General features: G+C 40.5%; 1 protein-coding gene across 1 annotated transcript; it reads right to left on the bottom strand.

Moving 5' to 3' along the window:
- Positions 1 to 954: 954 nt before the first annotated feature.
- On the bottom strand, positions 955 to 21,394 carry LOC148023121 (uncharacterized). The gene is made up of 4 exons (XM_087695318.1): positions 20,217 to 21,394; positions 19,908 to 20,123; positions 19,723 to 19,806; positions 955 to 1,205 (listed from the first exon to the last, which is right to left on the bottom strand). Exons 1-4 carry the CDS (start codon positions 21,187 to 21,189, stop codon positions 955 to 957), a joined length of 1,524 nt encoding a protein of 507 aa, XP_087551444.1. The 5' UTR covers positions 21,190 to 21,394.
- Positions 21,395 to 22,503: the final 1,109 nt, after the last annotated feature.

Below are 22,503 nucleotides of genomic sequence, written 5' to 3'. Positions count from 1 at the left end.
GCGGACATTTTTCCTTCATACTGCATGTCATTCCGGTGAACGCTTAGTCCGATATTAATTTCTGATCCCATTTTTGGGTTTTTTTTTGGGTTTTTCCCATGTGAACGCGTCTTATCTCCATCGGAATTATGTTTTGATGTGATAGGATTGTCGGGCACATCTTTCTGCACCGTGTTCCTTTTTTCTGCACCTCATTCCGATGCACGGATTTTTCGATATTAATTTTTAATTGCGTTTTTGGGTTCGTTTTTTGTGTTTTTTGCCCGTGACCGCCCTTTCCCCCCCCGGAACCCCCATCCCGTATTTTCCTTGTTTTCTGCCTGCCGTCGTGCCCACTTTTTGTTTTTACGCTATTTCGTTTTGACGTCCGGATTGGGAGTTATTAATTTTTCTTTATTTTTACGTGTATTCGCGCGCCCGTTTTGCTCGTGAACGCGCCCTTTTTCGATTTTACGTATCTCCACGCGCCCCGGTCATGTCCGCATGACCCGTCCCATCGTCCCAGCGCCATTTCAGTCCCGTCATGGCAAATTTTTTTACCCCGCCCCGCGCATGTGCGCGGGACGGGGGTACGCGCCCATTCCCCCCCACCCCCTACCCTTTTGACCCTGCCCACCCCATGACCCCCTTTCCCCTACCCTTCCCCCGGGCACCCCTTGGGCACCCCCCATAGGTACCCCTGCCCATCCCCCGGGCGCCCGCTGCCCATTCCCCCCATGGGCGCCCTTTCCTCCCCACACCCTTCCCTATCCCCCATCCCACCCTTCTCTCTCCCCGCCCCTTCCCCACCTAACTACCTCTCCCTCTCCCTTCCCTGCGTGCCGTGCCCGCCTTCCACTTCCACCTCCATCTCCTTCACCCTTCCCATTCTCCTCTCCCTTCCTCCTCCCACCTTCTTCCTCCCCTCTTCTCCCTCCATCTTCTTTTTCCCTCTCCTCCTCTTCTTCTCCCTCCCTACTCTCCCGCCTGCTCTTCATCCTCTTCTCCTCTTTCTTCCCTCCTCCACGTCATCTTCCCCACCTCCTCGCCCGCCTCCCTCCTCCACGCCATTTCCTCACCTCTTCCTCGGCCAGCCCTGCCCCGCGACGTCCTCGCCGCCGCCTCCCTCTGTGCTGCCGCGACGTCCTCGCCGCCGCCTCCCTCTGTGCCGCCACGACGTCCTGTGCCGCCGCCCTGCCGTCTGTAGCCGCCAGCAGTGCCCGCGCCTGCCGCCACGATGTTTGAAGCCGCCGCCGTCGACACCTAGCCGCCGCCCCTGGTTGCTGCGTGCCGCCGCCCTCCTCTCCCTTCCTCCTCCTCCTACTCTTCCACCACCTCCTTCCTCACTAACTCAAGTTAGTTGGACTAACTAACCCTTGCAACTAACCTAACCTTAGTTAGTTGTTACTAACCCTAGTTAGATTGGTTCTACTAACCCTAGTTAGTTCCCACTAACCTTAGTTAGGTTAACTAACCTAACCCCACCCACTAACCACCTAACCCTAGTTAGCTACCCCTACCCTAACCCTAGCTAGGTTAGTTCTAACTAACCATAGTCAGGTTAGTTTACTAACCCTAGTTACTAACCTAACCCCACCCCTAGTTACTAACCCTAGTTAGGTTACTCTAACCCTAAGTTAGTTACACTAACCCTACCCTAGTTAAACTAACTGTAGCCTAGTTACACTAACCCCCCTTAGGTTAGTCCCCACAGACCTAACCTAGTTTACTAACCTAACCTGACTAACCTAGTTTACTAACCTAACCTGACTAACCTAGTTTACTAACCTACCCTCACTTGACTTCTTGTGACTAACCTAACTTACCCACACTAACCAGACTTAACTGACTTCTTTCTAACTGACTTATTTGATTAACATGATTTATGTGATTTAATTAATTTCTAACTTAATTTTTCCAAAAAAAAAAACAGAAAAATTTCTAAAAATTCCCTTTTCTTTTTGCCAATTTTTGGGAGTTTGTCCGCTGGAAATTACTCACCCTAAACTTTCTGAAAATTACATATTTCCTCATTTAACCCCCAAATTGCCTATAAATGTAGAAAATTCATTTAAAAATCGTAAAAAATTCTAAAAAAATTCTCAAAAATTCCCCTCACCTCCCTTGATCATTTTCCATTTATTCAACCATAAATAATCACAACTTAACACAAAAAAAAACTACAAAAACAAAAAAATTAAAAACTAATAAAAAAACAAAACCAACAACAATCCAATCAACACATCCGCTAAGGTGTTGTCTTTGTTGTTTCATCAGTGATCTTTACTTTTTCCTTACTGGATTCACTTCTTTTGGGAGACTCTTCCGTGCGCATTTCTGCATTACATACACACCCCTTCCAGGTATTTATTTTATGTATTTTCTTTATTTTCATTTCCCCCTTAATCACAAATTAATTGTTAAAATGAACCCTTTAATTCACCCACAGTTTCCACGCGCATTCACGCTAAACACACATTCTTTTTAATTAAAATAAACCTGTCGTTCACTTAGCACGCGCTACGTGCGCTACAGAGGCACTTTAATTTTTTTTAACTAAAATAAACCAGCCGTCACATGAGCACGCGCTGGCAAAAAAGCGCTCCACATCACCTTAATTTGTAATCAATGAATTGCATTTAGAGACCCAGTCGGGAATCGAAGTCCGGGAATCGAATAAAAGCACCGTTTTAACCTAATAATTGGTAATTTAATTTCTAATAAGGAACCGTCGTTTTCTTGCTAAGGTTTATCATCTCATAAAAATTCACCCATTTTTACTAATTGATTAAAATCAACCCTTCATTAAATTAATTCCCCCCTCACTGCACTTACTTCCCCTTTTTAATGAACCGTTTCGAGGGATGGGTATGCGCAGTCATTAGTGTTATTTTCCATGGTCCAGTCTTGGTTGATCACCGATGTAGTTTTGATATGTGTCGGATGTGGTCTTCTTTTGGTTTCCTGTCTTAGTTACAGTTCAGGGTACGGTATGCAGTTTTTTTTCTTTTCTTGCCTGCTACGGGGTTCAGGGTGTTTGTCTGATGCATCGCATGAAGCTTTCGGTCGCATTTGTCTCAAGGTCATGTTGAATTTTTTCTAGGATGTGGTTTGCTTGGGGTTAGTTGGTCATGTCACGTTTTCTTGGTTATTCTCTTATCCTTGGTTTTTGTCTGTTGCTTTGCAGGCATTCTCCTTGATTGTCTGTGTTTGTGGTGTGTGTGTAACCATCTGAATGGCGCCTTCTCATGCTCCTCCCCCTATCCAGTACGTCCCATTAGTTAGTAGGGATTACTCTTCCCTACTTACTTTTGAGCCCCTCACGAAGGCGGGACTTGTTGCTTTTGTGGCCACTCCTTTTCCATTTCTTTCAGAGGATCCGTCGTTATGTGATGAGTTCCTGGCCTCTTACAGCAAGAAGACAGGATTAGTCCAAGGAATGTCTATGACTTTGACATCTCGAGGCTTAGGGAAGGCTCTGTCTCTTCCCTTCAAAGGTGAACCTTTTGTGACCACTCGTCAGCTCTTCTCTAATGAAGAGATTCTAAAGCTGTTGCAAAAGCAGACAAGGGAAATCCTCGATGTTAAGAAGGTGATAAACTCTTCAGGAGTTTCCTTTTCTATGATCACTGATCCCGTATGGAAGACGATGTGTCAGTTCCTTCAGGACAGGTTTATGCCTGCCAAAACGCCATCCCATTATTTGTCCAAAGAGCTTTTCACAGCTTCCAGGATGGTGCTGAAAGGAGTTGCTATTGATTGGAGCACATACCTCCTCACTAAAATGGATCAGCATTTCGTTAAAGTCACTAGGGGTAATGTTACCAATGTCACATATGGATCATATTTGTCTGCCTTCTTGACCTATTCAGGTTTACAGAAGACTATGCCTCCACCTCCTCCATCAGATCCAGTACCTCCTCCTCCACCTTCAGAAGAGTCAGAACCTATTGACATAGAGGATGATGATTCTCTGCCTCCCCTGGTCATACAGCGCAAACGCTTGAAGAGGGTAGCGGATAAAGCCCCTTCAGTACTTCCTTCAGTGCCTATCCCTGCTACCTCTGGCAGTGAACTCCCTGGGTATCTCACTTGTAATAACCTGTTCAAAGCACATCGAGAAGGATCCTTGGAGATCTCAGTTCCTTCCCTGAACAGTCTCGTCTCAGGAGATGCCATTCCTTTCCTCTGCAAGGATATTCAAAGTTCCATTGAGTTGTCAGTGACAGCCTGTGTTCAACAGCTGTACGCGTCTTTTTATGAGGAGCTCATGCAATCTAAGGACCAGTTGCATAAGGCAACATCTGAGTTAGCTTCTGCTAAGGATACCCTAGCAGATTTATTTAAGCAAATGGAACAACAAACCCAACTGGTTGCCACCCAAAGCGATGATATTTCTTCTTTGAAGACCCAGTTACTCGAGGCTCAATCCCAGGTTACTAGCCTTTCAGCAGAGAAGGAGAGGATGTCCAGGGAAGCACAGGAGTTCCAAGCTATCTTAGATGACAAACTGTTAGCTTTACAGATGGCTAATGACACAGTGGCCAACCAAGCCTCCCAAATCCAGCAGTTGCAAGATCAGCTTGCAAAGTCCCGCTCTGTTCCTCCAAGCCCTCCTGTTCCATTGATTCCTTCTCTTTCACAGCAGGACTTGGCTGCTTTTCAGAGACAGGCTACTTTGTGCCCTCTATTCCAAGATAAAGTGGAAAGATTGCAGTCCAGAATGGACTTGTTATGGTCTACCTTTGAGCAGTTTCAGGAATATGTCTTACCAGACCATTCTTTCTTTGTCCACTACCACTTACAGAAGTTGGTCTTCTACATGAAGCTTTCCACGATGGATTTACCTTTTCCAGCGGATGGCTGGAGTGGGGCTTGGTCTGCTGAGTTGTTGACAGAGGTAGTTAGAATGGTCTTTGAAGATTCTGTCACACCAGATACCATGTTGATGTCGTACATGTATCTCCGAGGAGATTTGTTAATTCCAGATGAGGTGGATATGGCATGGTATGTGGGGGATGTGGTCTTACAGGCTGTTTTGTATGTCAAACATTTGGAGTTGCACATAGCTGACATGTTCCAAAGTTATTCCTCCAAAGTAGCTGATTGTCAGGATAATTCGTGGCATCCCATGATTGATTCTGTGGTCCTAAATCAAAGACAAAACACAGCTCCTACCTTTGCCCAGAGTACTAATCAACTGAGGATGGATCTCTTAACCTATCTTTCAAAACATAATCCGTTTGATGCTCCCTTCTTTGATGCCTATCATAGACGATCTCTCTTAGGACCTTCTGTTCCTACCCTCCTCTATTACCAACAAATGGCTCACCGCTATGCTATATATTTTTCCCTTTGTCAGTCTGATTCCACCACTATTTTACCCCTTCTTTTCCAACCTTCATCTTTCCCTCAAATTCCTATTTTCACTTATTGTTCCTTTATTGAGGATAGGGTATTTTCCCCTTCTCCACCCTGTCCTTCTCCCTCCATTAATGTACCCTCCACATTTCCTATTTATCAGTTAACACCGTTCCTTAGTGATTCCTTACAAATTTCTGCCACTCCTTCTTTAACCTTTTCTTCCTTTTATGATTTTTCCTATCCTTCCCTACATCCACTTTCCCTTATTCCATTACCCTCTCCTAGCACTTCCATGTCTCAACCACCTCAGTTGGTTAGTGACTGTGATGGGTTTGATAATCAGATTTCCAGAAGAAGGGGATGGAGTTCGGATGATTGCCTTACAGGACCGCAGATTAATTGGCCAGTAATTCCAGGAGAATGGACAGCTTCCAGTCAAGCTTATCAAAACTATGTTCATTTTGCCCAGCAGTATTCACAGTCTGCAGATCCCTCAGTGAGATTAACTGCTCACTTTGCTTGGTACCTGGCGTATATGCATAGGCACTCTCATACTGATTCAAAGCCTATTCCAAAGTTGTGCATGAATGTCAATGTTAGCATTGATTCCCAGTAGCTGGACATATTGTATTTTCATGCCCTCTGTTTGCCTAACAGATACTTGGTCCTGTTGGAAAGGATGTGCTGTCTCCAATTTTTTCAAAATCCTCCTAAAAACTTTGTAGATGAATCCTTATCTATGGATCGATTTCGCCAACATCAATCTTTTAAGAGGGATCATCTTCATTGATACCTTTCCAATGTATGGTGAAAGCTTTTTAATGCAAAACTCTCTTTTTGAAGGAGTCATTCAGATGGTTGTGTTGTGTATTAGTGTTTGTGTTGTGAGTTCATTTATGTCAAACAAATGTGGTGGTTTCCTATTGGATTTCGTGTACGAGCTACATTTTGGAAAATTGTGGTGATGGGGTCGTGGTTGGAGAGTTGAAGCTGATGCTGATGAAGAAGAAGCAAACTCTTATATCCTTTACAAATTTGTTGTGATTTTTAGTTTGATAAGAGGTATTGATGTATAAAGAGTTTTCCTTTCTTTGTATTTTTATATCAGAAACAGGTTATAAGTTGGGGTCGTGGTGGATGGATTCTTTGTGAAAAGATATTGAAGATCAAAGTTGAGCTTTTCCCTGAACTTGTATTCCCTTTTTCCTGGGTCGTGAGGACGCTTCCTTATTAAGTGTGGGGATATGTTGAGTGTTGAAATGACTTGTTTTTTGGCTGATTTTTGTTGTTTTTGAGAGCTGAATGGTTGATTTTATGAGATGATTGATTGATTTGGAAGTGGTTTGAGAATGTTTTGGATGATATTGATTGTGTTTTGGAAGATCATGATGTTTGTTGGTGGTTCTGTGATGTTCTGATAGGTTCTGAATGGTTCTGTATACCTTCTGTTTTGTTCTGTTTTGCTCTGTTTTATTCTGATTGTCTTCTGTAAGGAGGGATGGAGTATTGATTGATGAAGATTGAGATCTTGTGAAAGTTTATTGAATGGTTTGTGAGAGTTTGGAATGATTTGAGAATGATTTATGTGGTTTTGATGACCTTCTGTAACCTTCTGTAGATCTTCTATAGAGCCTCTGCTTCTGTTCTGTTCTGTTCTGTACTGTAGCTGTTCTGGTACTGTTCTGTAGACTGTTCTGTATGCTTCTGTAAGTGTTCTGTGGAATGTATGTGTGACTTTGGGAAAGTTTTCTAGCCTTGGAAAGAGGTGAATACAAGTGCAAAAGAGCTGAAAGAAGTGGAAGAAGTAGCTGCTAAAGACTCAAGTGAAGACTAGAGTGAAGTGACAGTAGTGAGCTATGAAAGGACACTATAGTGGCTCTGGTGACCCTTCATATCAGACATACCTCTTGGGAGGGGTATCCACGACCTAAGAAGGATTATTGAGAGTGATTTTGAGAGATTGTAGTGAGGACATGATGTATTATTGATGGAGTGAGAGAGAGAGAGTCAGAGATAGCCAATTCTACTAAAACAGAGTGATTGTATATGAGAGATTGAGAGAGAAGACTATGAAGATATTGAAGATGAATACTATGTGATGTATTTCCATCCAAAGATGGTGTATTCCTTTGCTTTCTTTGTTCTATTGATGGATTTTGTGAAGATATTGAAGAATATGGTTGATTCTATTAAAAACCGTGGGAGGTCTACATGATGCTGTATGAAGATTTGTTGTGCCTGGTGTTCTTTTCTTCATTGTGATCATATGAAACATGATAAACAAGCTTGTTGATGTTACAAGATAGATTTTCTTGCAAGAGAATTCCCTTTTCCTTGGTGTTCCTCTCGGGGCTCCATGGGCAATAGATGAGCTTCCAATGAACGACTGTAGATGAGAATGTCATAAAAAAATACCAACATAAATCTGAATAAAAATGGCTAAAGTATTTAATTCATTGGGCTCTAAAAAGTGACGGGTGCATTTGTCAAACCAAAGGGCATAACCAAGAAGTGATAAAGCCCATGATCAATCTTGAATGCTGTCTTAATTTCATCCCCTTCACACATATGTATCTGATGATAACCAGATCTCAAATCAATCTTTGTGAAATATTTAGCCCCTTTTAGCTCATCTAACAAGTCATCCACCCTAGGGATAGGGTATTTTTTCTTCACGGTGATCTTATTCAAATCTCTATAGTCAATGCACATTCTCAATGAGCCATCTTTCTTTCTGACCAGCAAGAGAGATGATGCATAGGGAGATGAGTTAGGCTCTATGAAACCCATATCCAATAAATTCTACTTGGCCACTTCTTCTCTTTCACATTTGGACAACCTGTAAGTAGGTTTATTCACCGGCTTTGAGTGTGGTTCCAAATCAATGGGATGGTCAATAGCTCTCTTGGGAGGTAGTGCTATAGGTAGCTAAAACAAATCACTATACTCATCAAGAAGAGCCTTTAAAGATGAGTTACTTTGCATATTGTTGGAATGATATTTGTTTTCCTTTTGTAACTACAATACAAAAATTTGAGAGCATTTCTTGAACTCTTTCTTATGTTGTTTGGCTGTAATGAGCTAATATTCACTGATGTTTTGGATTCCCTGCAAGTGAACAAGTTGTTCAGCACTGAAAAACTACATATACTACAAAGAGAAATCCATAGAAATGGTGCCCAAAGTCTTCACCCAATCACAACCCAACACAATGTCTGCTGATGGAAGCTAAGAATTTCCCCGTGATGCATTCTCTAATGGGTCCTCTTGCCTATGAGAAGGCTTGCCAAGCTCAAAGCTAATATTGGAAATGCCCATTCTTCCTAAAATGCCTTGAGAATTTGCATTAACTGATGGGAAGGTGGTTCTTTCATCATGTATATGTGACTGATGTTCTTGCTCTTTTCCCTTCAGTTGAATCTCCAACCACTTAGAGAAATTGGCATTAAGTGTGTCCATGTTGGCTCTCATTTGACGCATTTCCAACATCACCTCAGCATGATTTTCTATGTTTGCTGCTATGCCTGCAAGTGTAGCCTCTTGTCTTTCCAAATAGCCTCATGTCTTTGATTATGCCTTGTCTCATGCTTACATAGAGTATCATTAAGGGCATTGAGGATTCCAATGTCATGAGGATACTCCTCGTAATCCATTTCAAGGCTGTTCTCAGTCCTTGGTTCTCGTGCATCCTTGATTTGCTGTTGAACATCTTAATTGGCCTTGGTTTTTCCCTTATTCCGTGCCATGGTTAGATGCAGTCCCGTTAGACCACGTGTCACTGTTCTCCTCGTAACTTGAGTTGGGAAGCTCTAATTGACCTACTTTTTTTTTCAAGTCAAAGCTAAGGATTCCCTCTTTAAACTTAGCATAAGCATGTGCTCCCATGTTTTATACAAAAAATTTTGTAATAGGAAAAGTACTGCTCTACTGTGCAGTCAAGCACCCTATCTATACTTGTAGCAAGCCTATTTTGACCTGTAAGTATCTTATAGGGTCCAACTAGAGCTCCAAAACTAATCAAGGCCCTTAGTAGGACATGTGGGTACTTTTCAAGATGTGCATCTCAGTTCCTAGGAATAGGTATACTTCTGTAAATGCTAGCAAATTGCTTACAACACCTTGTGGGGGTCAAGAAAAGGGGTTGCAAGGGATCAACTTGTCACTGTATGACTGAAAGATAATCCCACACGGCATGATACATTTCCCAATCATCTCAATTAACTGTTTGCAACCTTCTTCTAGAACTAATAAACATCTCTTAGCATAATTTTCCCATTCATAGGCATCTCCCATACATTCCAAGCATCGTATTCAGTGCCATTGACTGCATATGTATTCTCATGTCTACAAATACATCCTCCATAGTATTTTTCCATACATTTATAGCTAATAATACATCCATACATCAGCAAATACATCTCATACAGCAGTGTCAAATCAATATCTTGGTTCTTCAAGAAAATACCTACACCTGCAAGCAACTTTGGGCTCTGGATCACCGAGAGGTGGGCAAAGTTCTCCCCGGGTGGTTTGTGCACCCCTTCAGGGTCTTTGATGGCAAGGGGGGTCACCCCTCTTTTGTCTTGCCACCTTGCCTGGCATCGAGATTTTCCTCACCCGGAATATACATGGCAAAAATTTATTAATTAAACACCTAGAATGAGATGCATTTGGAAGTAGGAATTGAACCTTTTCATGAAATGCATGGAATGGAAAATCGGAATCAAGGGTAGGGGCTTACCAAGTAGTGACTCACTGGTGACTTACCCTTATACAATGGATTAAAAAATAAATAAATTCAAGTAGCTCAGTCTAGAAACAACAATCAATTGGTTAAGGCAAGCACAAGCAATAATCCTCAATGAGTTTCAGCATGAATTTACCCATTTCAATGCAATGAAAGTGAGGCAAAATGGTTGTGAAGAGTTGTACAACAGATAAGCATCAAATCTATCTCCTAATGTCTACTTGAGCTCTAGCATTCTCTCAAGCAATTAGTGATGGCTCAGCACGAGGATGAATTTCAGAGAATAAGAGTTCAAGGACCAAGTATCTTATGATGCTTGATGGAGTTGGAAATCAGTTTTATGGGCAAAACTTCTCAAGCTTCTCTTGTTGCAAGCTTTACATTTGCCACATGAGTGCACCATGCACCCAAGACCAACATGATCTCCAACCTTGAATCATGTGATTTTTGAATTGCTCAAATGACCTTAGTAAAAATAACATTTCCAGCAACTTCATGCCCTAAAATGATAGGATACGTGGTACCTCAGTAGTACATGCATTTGACACTTGAGAGGATACTTGGTTATTCAAAGTTCAGACATCCGGTGGAATGCGGGGCAACATTGTGATCCTCACAAATACCCTCTACCTTAAACCTTCAGCAAGTTGCTAGCACTATCACAACAAGATGCTTAGTGCCAGGCTTTTGGGAAGCCTCATGGGTGTCATGTATTTTTTTTAATGGCACGCAGTTTTGTGGTGTAGCCAAAATAATAGATCTTGATGCCCAAAACTAGAAGATTGGGATGACGAGGAGGATGGTGAATGGAAAGCACCTACTATTCCCAATCTTGAATTCAAAGGTCCATGGTTTATCTCCTCTTCAATCTTCAATCTTCAGACTTTTTTGCTTATGTAGATTTTCTACTTGATCAGTGTTATTTAGTTACACAGATTTTTGCTTGATCAATGTCATTTAGTAGTGTGGCTGATCAGATCGAGCCAAAGCCATGGAGCTGGAAGACGTGCTGTATAGGAATTACCACAACTGTTTCTACCTTTGGTACTTCTGCTTCCCCACCACCAAGTTCTCTTGATAGTGCTTTGAGCTTCAAGGTCACTAGTCCTTCTTGGATGCAAGGCCACTAATCCTTTCTCGGATGCAAACACTTCTTGGCGTGCTCTCAACAAGTCTTCCACCAAGCCTAAGCACAATAGTAATGCCTCGCTGCCTCCTTGACCACCTTATTTGAAACCTTCCCTAGCGATGTCACATCAAACAACAAGAAACAACAATTAGGATACACAGGGGAGTGCCAAGTGGAAGCTAAATTTGGAAGCATCAACAGTTCAGGGTCGTACTTGCAAATACTTGCCAAGCGTCTTTGCAAGCGCATGATTCTAGTGTGAAGGTAACAATCAGAGTTCACCCCTTTGATCATGTTGCCAAAACAGATGCCTCACAACAAACCATGTTTGAGATCGTAGGTTTACCATGGGTAGAAAACCATCGTCAAGGCTTCAATAGCTCTAACTTTGCATATGGATAGATGGGAAGTGGCAAGACTTATACAATGTGGGGAGCTACCTAGGATCCAACTAACTTGTGCAAGCTGAGCATAATGAGAATGTAGTTCATGCATGGGCAGATCATGGAAAAGACAAATTTTCAAAGAAGAAAATGAGGATAGAAGTGACAGGATTACATCTAGAAGATCAAGAGCCAAGGAAAAATTAAAATGACCAAATGACTACTTAGAATGAAGCTCAAGGTCCCTAGGAAGCTCTTGTAGAAGCCATTTGATCAATGGAGGTGGGAGAGAAAAGATCTAGGGTGGTTTTCCTCCATGGAAGCTTGGCTGAAGCTTGAGAATGAAGAGAGAGAAGACTAATCTTGAAAAGTAACCAAGACTTTTCCGTCTTCTACTCCATTTACCTTTGTCTTTTAAGAAAATATATTCAAAATTGGCCAAAAATGACCCACGAGCTGCTAAATCTGGTCTTCCAGTCTCAAAATTGATCCAAGAATCCATTAATGCTCCAGACTCGTAGTCATTGTGGTCCAAAATTCCTTCATAACTGCACTACTGATCCATGTCATGCCTGTACCTATGTACCTGTGGCTCTTAAATCAGTGTGACACTGAAAAATGATAACTGAATGGAATGTTGGCCAATTGGATCAAGAACCTATGGCTCTAATACCAATTGTTAATGAGAGGACTAGGGAGATAGAAAGAGGAGAGAGAAGACTACAGAAGAGAGAGAAGCAAAAGAGAGAGAAAGAGAGTGACGAGGAGAGAGAAATACTAGAAGAAGAGAGAGAAAGACAGAAAAGGAAGGAAGCCATGAAAGATGGAGAGAGAGAGAGAAGATGAAGGAGACTTATTATTATAATTTGATGGAAAAAATGTCAAGTCCCTTACATCTTATATACTACCAATATAGCAGGTATTTTTCCTACATTATTTTATTCCTGTATTTTCCCTTGTATTTCCCATCTCTTACATGAACAAGTAGAGAAGCTTCGAACATCGAAGAAACATTGCTTTCTCCAAGCTAGAGTTGGTCGGGATGGTCTTGAAGGGGCTAGTCTTGGTCACTGCCCTCAGCTTCAAGAAGTTCTTCAATGAAAGTGGGAGAGCATGTCTTATGAAATACTATTATATCGTTGATAAGCTGGCTAATGCACTCTTTCAATGCAGAGTCATGTACCCTTCCTTGTGGCTACCAGATTGGCCACCTTGCCTGGATGAAAACTCATCTATATAGATAATGTCCTGCATCACATAAGTTCAGTATTAGACTCACTATTCATGGAATATTAAAGATGTATACTTTAGTTTTGAGTGTAACTTCACCCATAGGACCTCCAAGGCATGTGGATCCACAACATGAAAATTAGTCCATAAAACATAGATGAAAAAGGCTACATCACGCCAATGAGATCTATCGTGATGTGGTAGGTATAGCTCTAGCAAAGATTTTTTGCCCCACATGCACAAGATCTCGATTTATTACCTTTGCATGGCTCGATCTGATATATAGACTATATAAAAAATGTATTGGAATCCACCCAAGGGCAAAGTTCAAGATGGAGCAAGTGAGAGGGTTCGCCTCATAACAAAATGATGCCAATATGCTAGAGCTAGGATCTACCATGGAAAGTGAGCTCTCTAGATTCAAGGTCATACAAAAATTGGGGTAAATTTGATCTCCTATATGTGCATAATGTGTTGAGCTAATCCATGTAGCGAAGGCGGGAGTAGTAGCCATGGCACACAAAGAGAACGAATGAGAGCAAAGGTATAGAGGAGTAGAGAACAAAAGTGAAAATGAGGTTGAAGATCTAACTTCTACGTATCAAGGGTTTTAAATAAAGGTTCTTATAAAAATTTTAACCTTAAAGTTTCCAATTAAAACCCTAACCATAGATACTTTATTTCAATAATTGAAAGCCACCATCAAAATTACTCAAATAGACAAATGCTTCATTAAACTTCATTGTATCCTCAAATATGTTTGGATCACTGAGTATGCTCAAGTCTAACTAGAGAAAATATTGGATTTTATTAAAAAAATCTAAAAGACCTTCAAACACAACAGCTAGAAATCTGAAAACTTTCAACACTTATTTTCATTCCTTCCAACAATAGAGCGAGTGCTGAAAAAATGAGTAGAAGAGATGAGTTGCAATATATCGTTATGCCAAGACAATATTCCAAAGGTTACAAAACTCCAGCCTAGAATATAATTGTTATTTTAACCAATACGATGATTGATTAATTACAATTATTGATTTTGATAAAAATTCACTTTATTCCACACGTAAGCGACACGGACACCTTGCTTGGATGTGTCGCAATGAATTAATTATTGATATTAAAGGTTTGGATTGTACAAATATATATACTCATATACTTGGATCACTATAAACCAAAAGTATCAAAATTGAAAGTACACACAAGTTTAATAAAAGAATGTATTCGCTCTTTATCATAATTTTTACAAGGATTGCACTATCTCAAGTATATGTGCAGAAGCACGTTGCTTATATATCATGGATTGTTCACTATGGGTCCTAACCTTTCTATTATCTAACTTAAAATAGAAGTTTCATAGGGCTCATTGGATATTAATTCAATTTCTTATCGTCGAAAAGAAATGGGCCAATGACTAGATCTCTATACTAACTACAAAAGGATTATGATAATTCCACAAGATAACCACATCTAGGAGAGCTATATATGTCTCATCTTGGGTATCTTGATCCAAGATGATCCACTCCCCTTGCAAAATTTTCCATCTTCTATATCGAATGCATGTAGTTTCTCTAGCAATGAAATACCTATAATTAAAATAAAAAATATGGTAAGTAAAAGTGACTAACACAACAGTTCATCCAAAAAATACCTATATCAATTAAATCAAGGCATACAATTCAGTAAAAACGATTTACTTGAATGTAAGATTTGATTGGTTGACCTTGCACTCGATCATCTCATCAAAATGTGTTCTTTTAAGCTGCCATGACTCGCCCAATAGTTGACTCATCCATTCCTCAGATGGACACTTGCATTGATATATAATCTTGGTTTTCTTTAGAATCTCACATGAACCAAATAATTGTCTCGATAATTGTGCAAACAATGAAAATGGAATAAACCAACTAAGATACATATCTTTGGAGCCTCTAGTAGGTTTCATAGCACTATTGATGTCAGATTTTATATTCGACTTACATATTCTTGACAACTTTGAGCTACCAATCAACTATTCACAACTAGATAATGGTGGCAATGGACATGATGCAATCTCTGACTTTCTACTACATGCAATGAATGATTAAAAAATATATTTCGAGTTGCAAGTTGACTTACAGAGTTATTATCATAGATCAAAGAACCTATGCCTTCATACCAAATATGTACCTTGCTACTTAAACATTCCACATTCTACCATTCATGTAGAGTCGATGGATATAGAGCTGTTAGTAAAACACATTTGAATTAGAACACTACAAAGATTATTAAAAGCAACTTTTATAAAAAATAATAAAAAATGATAAAATTTAGAAACTTTCTTTTTTGTTTATATTTTGCAATGTAGTTCTCATCATGCACATAGATTTGTTTATGCATATAAACATGTTGGATCAACACTTTTGTTACTGCACTTGTCCTAGTAAACACATTTATGAACTCTAAAATTCAACCCTTCTGATGTTTGCTAGGGTCTGGAATATCCTTACACTTGACCTTGAAACTTCCTCGAGTACTTGGATACATCAAAATTCAATCCAACTTATAGTATTGATCACAAATTCAATTACTACTACCATATTTCTTGTTGAAGACCTCCATTGCAAGTATGTTACTGATGTTTTTTCTCCATGAAGATATCTATATTAACCAAATACAAAAGTTACCTATCATTAAGTTTTTATGTTGTTTTATTATTACATGTAAGTGAATTTGTCTAATGTAGAATCATTAGTATAATAATATTTTCATGCACAAGCATCCCTTTGTCATTTCACATTTACAATTCTAATAGTATACAATGCTATGAGACTATAGCACTGATGATATCACATGCTATTCCATGGTTTTAGAATCTAAATAAAAATATCCTAATGAGATTAAAAAACAAATAATTTTTTTTCTTATTCATAGCATTTTAATTGTGGACTTCTAAATACAAAAATTATTGACGTTGAAAACTTAATGTTCAAATGTATAATATATATTTATTTCCATCGATCCTAACTAGATGTCAAGGATAACAATCCATAAAAAATACTTATAGCTCAAATAAAATTATACATTTAATAACTATAGAGAGCAACATGCTTGAGAAACTTTGTAGCCATCAATCCTAAGGCTGTTAAAAAAGAAGTCGATTTTTGGATAATAGGTGTATCTCGCTAAGATGGAGGCCTAGGATACAATAGCAAAAGATAGTTCAACTTAGAAAATGCCTAATTTGCAAATTTTTTATCCAAATCCCATGGATCAGTTTTTAAAAATGACATTATACGTGTAATTATTTTCACAAAGAAGTCCATAGATGTTGCACAAGAAGTTGAGTTATTGCAAGATTATTGTTCCTTCACTATGAGATTCGTGGAGTACAAAAATAAAAGAAATCTCAAGCCAAAGCATACATATAACTTACATAGGATTTGTCCAAATGAGTTGAAATTTAACCATGGAGCAACATAAAAAAATGATAATATACTTGTGGCTCTCTTTGCAAAGAAACCCAAAGATCTTGAAGAAGTTGAGTTTTTAGAAAATCATTGTTCTTCATAGTGTGGGAGATTCTTGGAGTACAAAAACAATGGAAAGCTTAGTATGCATACATCTTGCATTGATTTTGTCTAAGAGAGACACAATTTAACTATAGAGCAACAAAAAATAAGACAACATATCCTATAACTTTGTTTATAGAGAAATCCAAAGATGTTGAAGATGAAGTTGAGTGTTTAAAAGATCATTGTTCTTGATTGTGAGACTCCTAGAGTACCAAAATAAAAGAAAGTTCATGTCAAAGTGTGTGCATAACTTACACAGATTTTTTCCAAATGAGATAAAACTTTACCATAGAACATCTATGGAAGAGATTAATATACCTATAGAAAATTTTAAAGAAAATCTTAGGGCTTTTGTAGAATAAGCTCTGCTCTCATAAAACATGTGAAACTCACTCTGTGTTTGTTTAGAGGAAATGAAATTTCGCAGGGTTACAGATACGGCAAGCAACATTGAGGCTGTAAAATTTCATCAGGAAAGAAGAAGCAGGGAAAGTGTAATGATAAATTTGAGTTTCACCTAAGAAAGAGGGAAAAACTGAAAATGAGAGATATGAAAAGTCAAAAATAAAAAAAAGAGAAAAAAAAATTGACTCACTAACTTTCAGGAAGTGACAACCTTATATTCCTCACATTTTACCTTATTTTATTGTTGAGGGAAGATTTGAGCCAAGATATGGCTAAAAGATTCATGCTACATGAATCTCGAATCCAAACTCTCTTATTAGTTAGGCCTATTTTTATTTATTCACTCCTTAAGGGGCAAAAAAGAGAGTCTATATTTCCTAATGCCTAGGATTGTTCTTATTGGAGTTCTAGATACACATAGAGAGAAACTTTTAAGAAGAAACACAAAGATAGAGGCAAAGACAGTAAGCCAATATGTTCTTATAAATTTGTTCACGAGCACTAGCTCTAGAGCTAGCATACTAGACACTAGCACTATAGTAGCACCATGCATCACACCATCCACGAGTTAGAGGGGTCGAAACAAACTAGATAGCCACACCTAGTAGAGCAAGACATCCACCAGCCTATTGTCATGTGTGACATCCTTACCTTTGGGACATTTGAGCCATCATTGCTTGCCATTAGAAACATTATGGTTTTTCATTTTACATTATGATACTTAGTCATTTTCCATTTTACATTGCATTGTTATACTTGAGTTGAGATGACATGGTTAGATTTACTCCTCTCTTTGTCTCATAAGCCATTTTGGCTTTTAGCGACATCTCGCAGGGGGGGGGGGGGAGAGAGGGGGGTCATTCATGAATATATGTATATATAACGTGAGTTTAAAATAAGGGGTTTTTAAAAGACAATTTTTATACATTTTTTACATATAGAAGGGTGTCATATAAAGGGCTTACTTACAGATTGAATAGAAAAGGGTTGTGTTTTATTTAAGAAAAATTCACAAATTAGGATATTTATAAATAGGCCATGAACGCACGTTATATAGAGAATATATATATAGTGAACCCCCCCGAGAGCGACATAGATACTATTTTTTTTGTTTTTTTCTTTCTTTCTCTCTCTAACACATGTGGTATAGACCTTATGTAATCACTGATCCAATGGTGCCGATTGTCTCCTCCATTTCATGCAACCAAATGGCACTTTATACAATTGAAATATGATGCAAATATGGGGGAAAATGCAAGGCAAAATCAACACTACAGTGAATGCATTGCTTCCCCTCAATGACATGGTGTTCATGTGGAGAGACATGATGGGATGTTGTGTTATTATTCGTAATAAATTACAAAGGAGACTAACTTGTCGATGGCAAATGGTGTTTTGGGGAGGAAGAAACTGTTGCCAAGTGGTTAGTTTTTTGCAGGGACATTGTTTATGAAAAACATTTTTTACAGCCAATACAAAAACCTTTGGACGTGTGGACTTGTATTTTTTTTCCAAATTCTTTAAGTTCACAAATTTATTGATTAAAATAAGGTATTTTATATTCAAGCTCATAATTCAAATGTTAAAAACCTTGTACCAAATAATTCTACATTTTAAAAAATCCATGAGGGGATGAAGGGCAAGCTACTAAAAAAAGATGGAGGAGGAGGAGAAGTCGAAGATCATGAAGATGGAGCGGAGGAGAAGGAGAAGGAGGAGCTGAAGGGAGAAGGAGAAGGAGGAGCTGAAGAAGGAGTTCGTTGGAGGAGGATAAGGAGAAGGAGCCGAAGATGAAGATGGAGGGTGAGGAGGAGGAAGATCTGAGCCATTGGGACACTAGGCCCGTTGGAGGAGGATCAAAGAGGAGGAGCCGAAGATAAAGATGGATGGCGAGGAGGTTGCTGGGAGGAGCCAAAGACGAAGATGGAGGGCGAGGAGGCCACTACATAGTGGGTCGCTAGAGGAGGATCAAGGAGGAGGAGCTGAAGACGAAGATGGAGGGCGAGGAGGCGGTTGGTTGGACGTTGGCCTGTTGGAGATAAGGTAGCAGGCCGCTGATGGGAGATAGAGGAGGAGGAGCTGAAGATGGATACATAGGGGGAGGAGGAGGAGGAGGAGGAGGAGGAGCTAAAGAAGAAGCAGGACTGGCCATTGGAGGAGCAGCCAAAGATGAAGATGGAGGGAGAATATAAAGATGTTTGTAATGATATTCTCAATGTACAACACGCCTTCTAGCAAATTAGCGCCACAGCCAGATTTTAAAAGCTCAAAGCTATTTGTAATTGATATTCAGTAAATCTGCTAACTTTTCTGTTTGGAACTTTGTCTGAACAAAAGCTTACACCAAACTCAAGTATTATAGGCTGACAATCTGCTGACTACTCATCAGTTTAACTGTATCTTATATCTATGGGCTGATTTCTCATCGTTCCGGATGAGTTCTTCGGAAGCACCTCTACTAAAGAGACTTGTTAGAACTCTACTAACACTTCGGTTCAGTACTTTCCCGTGATCCAATTTGCTTGTCTTTATGTTGTATTGCAGATTAAATTGAAGCTGGTGTTTATATATATCGCATCAATGGCGAGGCCAAGACGATGATCGGTGAAGACGTAACAGCCGAACCTCCATAGCTGGAACAAGACCAATCAAATAGTTACGCAGAGATTATCTATTTTACTCAGAAGTGATGTCAATTTTTGTTCATCAGAAATTAGGACTATTTCGGGAATTACAAGTACTGGCCGAAGCTTTGTCAATTGTGATTATATAGATAAGCTGAAGGTTTACGATCGTGAATCAGAGAATACTACTTTGGGTTTAAGTTAATCTTTCATGGCTTCGTCAGCACGAAATTCGATTGTGATTAAATAGATAAGGTGAAGGTTTAAGATCGTCCATCAGAGAATACTACTTTGGGTTTAAGTTAACCTTTCATGGCGTCGTCAGCACGAAAATCGTTTTCGGTGGCCTTGCCCTTGCCCTTCTCTTCTGATTTCTGCACCTGCGCAGTGACTGAAAGGGAAAGACAATCACGATCCTGTTTCTCTCCCCTCAAACCCTCCTTCTCTCGACGTTTTCGTTAGAAGCGAAGAGACATGGATTGTGACCAATACCTGATGTGCTGGTTTCTCGAATTACCGGCCGGGGTGAATATCTGCTCCAGCTTGCAGTGCGTCGTGATCCATGAGCCAAAGGACGATCGCCTGCGATTTCTTCACGTATGTTCCTTGCTCGTGCCAGTGGCTTGTCGATGTTTTGGACAACTGGACTCATCGGGCCTGTGTCCATGGCCGGATCAGTACTGTCAGGAATTTGAAATTCCATTCGCCCTACAGACACCAGCATTAGAAGTAATTTTACAGAGGACTTGACGTTCAAGAAAAGGGAGAATACTTATAAGCAATTTAGCTCTGCAACGTTACCAGTCATTGTGTCTGATCTGCTTAGAATACCGGGACCTTGTTCTGTTGCTCTTTTCCGAATATTTACTGCTCTTTTGGGTCTTCGATCACGACGTATAGAGCATGAACAGCAGGATATCATCTTCTGAATATTCTGAATCCATTTCCATGTTGCTGATCCCTCCTGTACATAGAAGCACCGGCAGCAGTCTCGACAAAAGCCCTCCACGTTGCGCTCGAAGTATGATTGCCGCGTCGAGTAGGAGTACACGTAGTCCGGTGGAATCCAACTGTAACAAAGACAGTTGCAGCAACACAGCCAAATCTTGCAAAAGAATTTACCGCAACAGTATAAGCAGCAATAAGCACGAGGCGTATTGAAATTAGGGCGAGCATCTTCCACCAAACGGAAGTCAAGATGACTGTCAGTGCGAGTAGTGCCAGATGTCGTGGTAGAAGGAGCGTCGACGTTGGAGGCAGGTGTGATCTCGGGGGAGGCTCCCAGATGCGCATTGCTGTCAGAGCGGCGAGGGTCCGTTACGGTAGAAGGACTAGCGGGATTGTCTGTTGTGGTAGAACGCATGTTAACATTCGAGGCAGGTGTCATCTGACCGTGGCCGTTTACGACATTATTACGAGGAACGGCCGTGGCGGCAGCACCAGAACCAGGACCGCCATCAAATGGAACTTGGTACATGTCAGAGCCAGCTGCTCCTCCGGCATAAGGCGGAACTGTACTGGGCCCGGTGGGGCTACTGCTCGACTCACCAGGATGATAAACGGAGACAGTATTAACGTCGGTCGCTGCTCGGACGGCAGCAGGAATTAGAGGCTTCAAGGAGCCGATTAAGATGGGAGGTTCTTCTGCTGGACGTTCATGTTGGCGCCGAACCGGTGCATGGACTTGACGTTGATCAGCGGCGTGATCACCTTTTCTACGTTCGTGCTCTTGATGATGACGATGCGGATCATTCTGCTCCGGATAATTCGCCATCGCTGCTGCTGGCTGGAAAGCTTGTTGATGCTGCAACCCGGAAACCGGAAACGCCTAAGAACAGGAAGGATCTAATCGCGAACTGGAAGTGGAAAGGAAACAGCACTAGCTTGCATGCATCCAAGCTTATTAAAGTCCGTGTTCTTATGATGCAGACAGATCATTCACCATGCCTGCTGCAGACAAGCAGCTTGTTGATGCTGCAAATCCGGAAACGGGAAACGGGAAACGCCTGAGAGCAGGAAGGATCTAATCACAAACTCAAAGGAAAGAGGGACGAGAAGTAGCCCGCATTTAAGCTTAGAAACGTCCAAGTTCTTGTTGATGATGATGATGACGCAGACCGTCACGGACATTCGCCATGGCTGCTGCAGGCGTGGTATGCTGCAGGCGGGAAGCGGGAAACTGGAAACGGGAGGGTTTGCATTCGGAGCCAGTCTCGTTAACTTTCTTAAATAGAAGCTTCCAGCGCAGCCCTTCTCGTTAACCTTTTGAATCCAACGTTCAGCAAAGCCTTACAAACGTAAATTACGCGACATTTAACCCAGCCTTTGGGGGGTCAAACCCTTGGTAAGCTGAGGCATATGCCAATGGGGTTGTAGCCCAAGTGGTCGAAGCCCAATTGCTTGAGAGTGTGCATCAGTTGTGGGAGGTCAAAGTTTCACAATCCACAATCAGGCTGCTCCGAGGTGCTTCATCTCTCGGTGGAAGATGGGTGTTATTCCCATCAATAAATACTGTCCACAGGCACAGTAATGATATCACAAAAAGTGATTTCAGTGTGTTGTTGGGTGCATAGATGTATGAGGGTCATTATACATCGCTCTAGATAGCTAGGGTAGTGTGGGAACTATGAGGAGAAACATTGCTAGGACAAACTTGGACAAAAGTGTGGCTAGTCTGGTGATTAAGCCTTAGAAATACCTGATGATTAACAAAAGTTGCATGTTATAGTTAATTTTTAAATTATAAAATATTTATCACCTTGCAACTTGGGTGCAAGCAAGGGCCATGGGCGAGAGTCTCTCTTGCCCAAATATGTCACCACCAGTAAAATTTGGATCCATTTATACCATAGATATGTCATCACGTACTCCAATTTTTTTCCACTGTCACAACCATCAAAGATAGTGTAAGTAGGTGGAATTGAAACCTTCATCCCTTGAGGCAACTTTCAAACTTCAAGTCTTTTGAAAAAGAACAAAAAGAAAAGTTGAAGTGTATTATTAGGAATTCAAGTAAATGTATACACAATCTGTAAATGCATGCATGCCCATACACACACACACTCTCTCCCCCCCCCCCCCCCCCCCC

Source organism: Lygodium microphyllum, chromosome 16 (genome assembly GCF_053477565.2).
Source record: "Lygodium microphyllum isolate KBCC chromosome 16, Lygodium_microphyllum_v1.1.10, whole genome shotgun sequence".
NCBI classification, from domain to species: domain Eukaryota; kingdom Viridiplantae; phylum Streptophyta; class Polypodiopsida; order Schizaeales; family Lygodiaceae; genus Lygodium; species Lygodium microphyllum.
This window is presented reverse-complemented; position numbering and strand designations above follow the sequence as displayed.

Coding starts and splice junctions, on each gene's coding strand:
- LOC148023121 (XM_087695318.1), bottom strand. CDS start 21,189: ATGGCGAATTATCCGGAGCAGAATGATCCGCATCGTCATCATCAAGAG. Junction 19,807..19,907: donor TCGAGAAACCAGCACATCAG/GTATTGGTCACA, acceptor TTTCCCTTTCAG/TCACTGCGCAGGTGCAGAAA. Junction 1,206..19,722: donor TGCTGACGACGCCATGAAAG/GTTAACTTAAAC, acceptor TCGTGGCGGCAG/GCGCGGGCACTGCTGGCGGC.